This window comes from Mandrillus leucophaeus, unplaced genomic scaffold, assembly GCF_000951045.1.
Source record: "Mandrillus leucophaeus isolate KB7577 unplaced genomic scaffold, Mleu.le_1.0 Scaffold513, whole genome shotgun sequence".
Classification (NCBI taxonomy): Eukaryota; Metazoa; Chordata; class Mammalia; order Primates; family Cercopithecidae; genus Mandrillus; species Mandrillus leucophaeus.
Window position 1 is genome coordinate 169,589 of NW_012105509.1, and position 5,324 is coordinate 174,912.

The 5,324-nt window shown below is 38.5% G+C and overlaps 1 protein-coding gene across 1 annotated transcript in view; it reads left to right on the forward strand.

Annotated features, from left to right (window-relative positions):
• LARP1B (La ribonucleoprotein domain family, member 1B) overlaps positions 1 to 5,324 on the forward strand; it is a 168,408-nt gene that overhangs the window by 138,661 nt on the left and 24,423 nt on the right. The window contains exon 13 of the mRNA XM_011996434.1: positions 4,951 to 5,111. Within this exon, the coding sequence (XP_011851824.1) occupies positions 4,951 to 5,111 (161 nt within the window). The remainder of the gene's footprint in view (positions 1 to 4,950; positions 5,112 to 5,324) is intronic.

Below are 5,324 nucleotides of genomic sequence, written 5' to 3' on the forward strand. Positions count from 1 at the left end.
TGTAATACATGATATTAATAGAACTAAAGAAAAAAAATGCATGATCATCTCAATTGACACAGAAAAGGCATTTGACAAAATTCAATACCCTTTCATGATTGAAAACTCTCAGAAAGCTAACAGAGGGAAAATACCTCAACATGATAAAAAGTGCTTATGAGAAACCCATAGCTAACATCATGGTCAGTGGTGAAAGACTGAAAATTTTCTCGCTAAGATCAGGAACAACACGAGGATGCCTGTGCTCTCCACTACTGTTCAATGTTGTACTGAAAGTTCTAGCAAGAGCTAGGTGACAAGAAAAAAACAACATTGTATTTGAAAGGAAGATGTAAAACTGTATTTACAGATAACATGATTCTACATATAGAAAATCCCAAAGAATCCACCAGGAAATTACTAAAGCTAATAAAATCAGCAAAGTTGCAAGATACAAAGTCAGCACACAAAAATCAGCAGTGTTTCTATATATCAGAAATGAATAGTCTGAAATGAAAACTAACAAAGCAATCCTATTCACATTAGCATCTAAAAGAATTAAATAGGCCTGGAGTCACAACACTTTGGGAAGCTAAGGTGGGTGGATGGCTTGAGCCCAAGAGTTCAAGACAAGCCTGGGCAACATGGTGAGACCACGTCTCTACAAAAAATACAAAAATTAGCTGGGTATGATGGTACGCGCCTGTGCCCCAGCTACTTGGGAGGCCGAGGTGGGAGGATCACTTGGGCCTGGAAGGTAGAGGTTGCAGTGAGCCGAGATCATGCCACTGCACTTCAGCAGCCTGGGTGACAGAGTGAGACCCTGCCTCAAAAAAAAAAAAAAAAAAAAAGGATGAAATATTTAGGAATAAACCTAACCAAGGAATTGAAAGACTTGTACCCTGAAAACTCTAAGAAAAAATTAGAGTTTTTTTAGACTCTTAATTTTTTAGTGAAAAAATTGTGGGACACCTAGACAAATGGGAAGACAACCCATGTTTATGGGGAAGAAGATTTAACATTGTTAAGACATCAATATTACCTGTCTTAGTCCTTCTTTATGTTGCTATAAAGGAATAGATGAAGCTGGGTAATTTATAAAGTAAGAAAGTTTATTTGGCTCATGGTTCTGCAGACTGTGCAAGAAGCATGGTGCCAGCATCTACTTGGCTTCTGGTGAAGGCCTTTGGCTGCTTCCACTCATGGCAGAAAGTGAAGGGGACCTGCATGTGTGGAGAGCACATGGCAAGAGAGAGAAGGGGAAGGTCCTAGGCTCTTTGTTTCACAACCAGCTCTTGTGGGAACTAGTAGAGTAAGAACTCTTTCCCTCTTTCCCCAACAAGGGAGGACATTAATCAACTCATGAGGGATCTGCCGCCATGATCCAGTCACCTCTGATAAGGCCTCCACCTCCAACTTTGGAATCAAATTTTAACATGAGGTTTGTGGGGGACAAACATCCAAATATAGCACTACCCAAAATGAGTTATGTCTTCAGCACTAATTTCTGTCAATATTCCAACAGTCTTTTTTACAGAAATGGAAGAGCCACATCTCAAATTCGTATGTAATTGCAAGTAGCCCTGAATAGCCAAAACAATTTTTAAAAAGAAGAATAAAATTGGAAGACTAACACCTCCTGACTTTGAAAGTTGCCACAAAACTGCAATAATTAAAATAGTATAAACTGGGCATGCTAACATGCACCTGTAGTCCCAGCTATTCGGGAAGCTGAGATGGGAGGATTGCATGAGCCCAGGAGTTTGAATCCAGCCTGGGCAACATAGTGAGACTTTCATCTCTAAAAAGAAACAAATGAAAACAAAGAAAACAATATAGTACTGGCATAAGAACAGACATATTGACCAATGGAATAGAATAGAGAGCCCAGAAATAAATTCTCACATATGTGACAATTTATTTCTGATAAAGGTGCCGAGACCATTTAATGGAACAAGGATCATCTTTTCAACTAACGGTGCTAGGAGAACTGGATATCCATATATAAAAGAATGAAAGTAGACCCTTAACATTTACCATATAAAAAAAATTAGACTTGGTGCAGTGGCTTATGCCTGTAATCCCAGCACTTTGGGAGGCAGAGACAGGTGGATCACCTGAGGTCAGGAGTTCGAGACCAGCCTGGCCAACATGGTGAAACCCCGTCTCTACTAAAAATACAACAATTAGCTGTGTGTAGTGGCATGCGCCTGTAATCCCAACCACTCAGGAGACTGAGGCAGGAGATTCGCTTGGACCTGGGAGGTGGAGGTTGCAATGAACCGAGATTGCACCACTGCACTCCAGCCTGGGTGGCAGAGCGAGACTCCATCTCAAAAAAAAAAAAAAAAAAAATTAGCTCAACGTGGATTAAAAACCTAAACTAAAGAGATAAGACTCTTAAAAGAAAATGTAGGGGAAAACTTTCATGACATTGGATTTGGCCTCATTTTTTTTGAGACGGAGTCTTGCTCTGTTGCCCAGGCTGGAGTGCAGTGGCGTGATCTCTGCTCACTGCAAGCTCCGCCTCCCAGGTTCACACCATTCTCCTGCCTCAGCCTCCCGAGTAGCTGGGACTACAGGTGCCTGCCACCACGCCCGGCTAAGTTTTTGTATTTTTAGTATAGACGGGGTTTCACCGTGTTAACCAGGATGGTCTTGATCTCCTGACCTCATGATCCACCTGCCTCGGCCTCCCAAAGTGCTGGGATTACAAACGTGAGCCACCGTGCCGGCCTTGGCCTCATTGTTTATGGATATGACACCAAAATCATAGGCAACAGCAAAAAATAGACACATGTACACGGCTACCTGCTAATGAAAAAAAATAGGTAAAGGGACTTCATCAAAATGATGAAAGAAAAATGAACATCTGTACATCAAAGGATACTATCAACAAGAAAGGCCACACACTGAATGGGAGAAATTATTTGCAAATAATATATCTGATAAGGGACTTAAATCTAGAATATATAAAGAACTCTTACAATAACAACAACAAAACCCTTATTTTCTAAAATATGCAAAAGGCCAAACACAGTGGCTCATATCTGTTATCCTAGCACTTTGGGAGGCCAAGGAAGGAGGATCGCTTGAGCACAGGAGTTTGAGACCAGACTGGGCAACATGGCAAAACCCTGTCGCTACAAAACAAAACATTAGCTTGGCATGGTGGCATACACCTGTGGTTCCAGCTACTCAGGAGGCTGAGATGGTAGGTCAGGAGGCTGAGATGGTAGGATTGCTTGAGCCCAGGAGTTCAAGGCTGCAGTCAAACATGTTCACGCCACTGCACTCCAACCTGGGTGACAGAGGGAGACCCTGTCTTTAAAAAAAAAAGTGTGAAGGACTTCAGTAGACATTTTCCAAAGAAGATATACAAATGGGCAGTAAGCCCATGGAAAGATGCTCAACATAGTCATTAGAGAAACATAAATTCAAAAAGCCAAAATGAAATACCACTTTATACCCACTAGGATGGTGTTATGAACTGAATTATGTCTCCTTCCTGCCTCCCAAAATTCCTGTGTTGAATTCCTAGCCCCTGATGTGACTGTTTTTGGAGATAGGACTTTTAAGGAGGTGATAAAGTTAAATGAGGTCATAAGGGTAGAGTCCTAATCTGATAGAAGTTGTCTTTATAAGGAGAGGAAGAGGCACCAGAAATATCTCTCTTTGTGCCTGTACAGAAGACAGGCCATATGAAGATACAGCGAGAAGATGGCTATCTGCAAGTCAGAAAGAGAGGCCTCATCAGAAACCAACCCTATTGTCATACTGACCTTAGATTTCTATCCCCTAGAACTGCAAAGAAATAAATTTCTATTGTTTAACCCACCAAGTCTGTGCTATCTTTTTATGGCAGCCTGAGCTAACTAATATAGATATGTATAAGCAAAAAAACCTGAAAATAAATGTTTGTGAGGATGTGGAGAAATTAGAACCCACATGCATTGCTGGTGGGAATATAAAATGCCTCAGCTGCTGTAGAAAACAGTTTTAGCATTTTCTCAAAATGTTAAAACATAGAATTACCATATGACCCAGCTATACCACTCTTAGTTATATGTCAAAAGTATTGAAAACACATATTGGATGTCCATGTTTGTAGCAGCATTATTCATGATAGCCAAAAAGTAGAAATCTCAACAAAAGACTGGATAAACAAGTATCCAACAACAAATAACTAGATAAATACATACAATGGAATATAAATATTCAGCCACAAAAAGGAATGAAATTTTGAGTTATGATGCTGCAGACCACTTTGAGAACCAATGATTTAGATAAATGTTTTAGGAAGATAATTTTGGTGGCAGGATAGAGAAGGGACCCTTGGAAAAACAGACTGGATAATTCAAGTGAAAGAAGAGGAAGGTCTAAATTTTAATTTAGGTCTAAATTTGAATTTGAGTGCAGATGAGAAGGAAAAGACAGATTTAGGAGATAGATCAAAAGTGGAATTGATTTAGAGAATTGCAGGTTCTGTCTTACTTTTGATGCCTTTAGAGAAAAAAGGAAATCGCTGGTATGTCTTCGACATAATGAAATTATTGCCTATCTTTGTGCCAGATTTTATCCCTAATCTCCATGTATTCAATTTACATCATTAATCTAAATTATTCAAGATAAGTTGAAAATTTCTACAGTACCATAATAATAATAATAAACTAAACTAAATTAATAATGATTTGGAGGAGGAATGAGCTATTCAGTTACCTGCTTCTACTTACTGTGTTAACTTGAGAGTTTATGACTATGCTTTTTATCAGCTTCTGAATTTACATAAACTGTATTGAACATAAATAGCACTATATGCAGATCTGTATATCATTAATTTAGGAGAGTTTTAGAGACTACTGTCTTTTCCACTGCTTAGACCCCCAATAATGAAAAAAATAGTACAAATTGGTTCATATACTTGGTTCTTGATTTTTCATTTTGAAGGCTTTTTTCCACTTCCTCAAACAGCACTTCAAATGCTTCACCTTCAGAAGGCGCACCACTAGCAGGAAGTTATGGATGTACTCCTCATTCATTCCCAAAGTTCCAGCATCCTTCTCATGAACTTTTGAAGGAAAATGGCTTTACCCAACAAGTGTACCACAAATATCGTCGAAGATGCCTAAGCGGTAAGATGCTTGTCCTTTATCTATCTATTTAAGATATTTAAAATTAAAATATAATTTTAAAAAATTTAATATGTTGTCCTTTAATATCAAGTTAAGATATTCTTTTATTGTTAGACTATAAATAGTTTTACTTTCAGTAAATGTGTTTATATATATTCTTTATTTATGTACTTTATAACTTAGACACATTAGGAAATAAAAATTAACAAACTC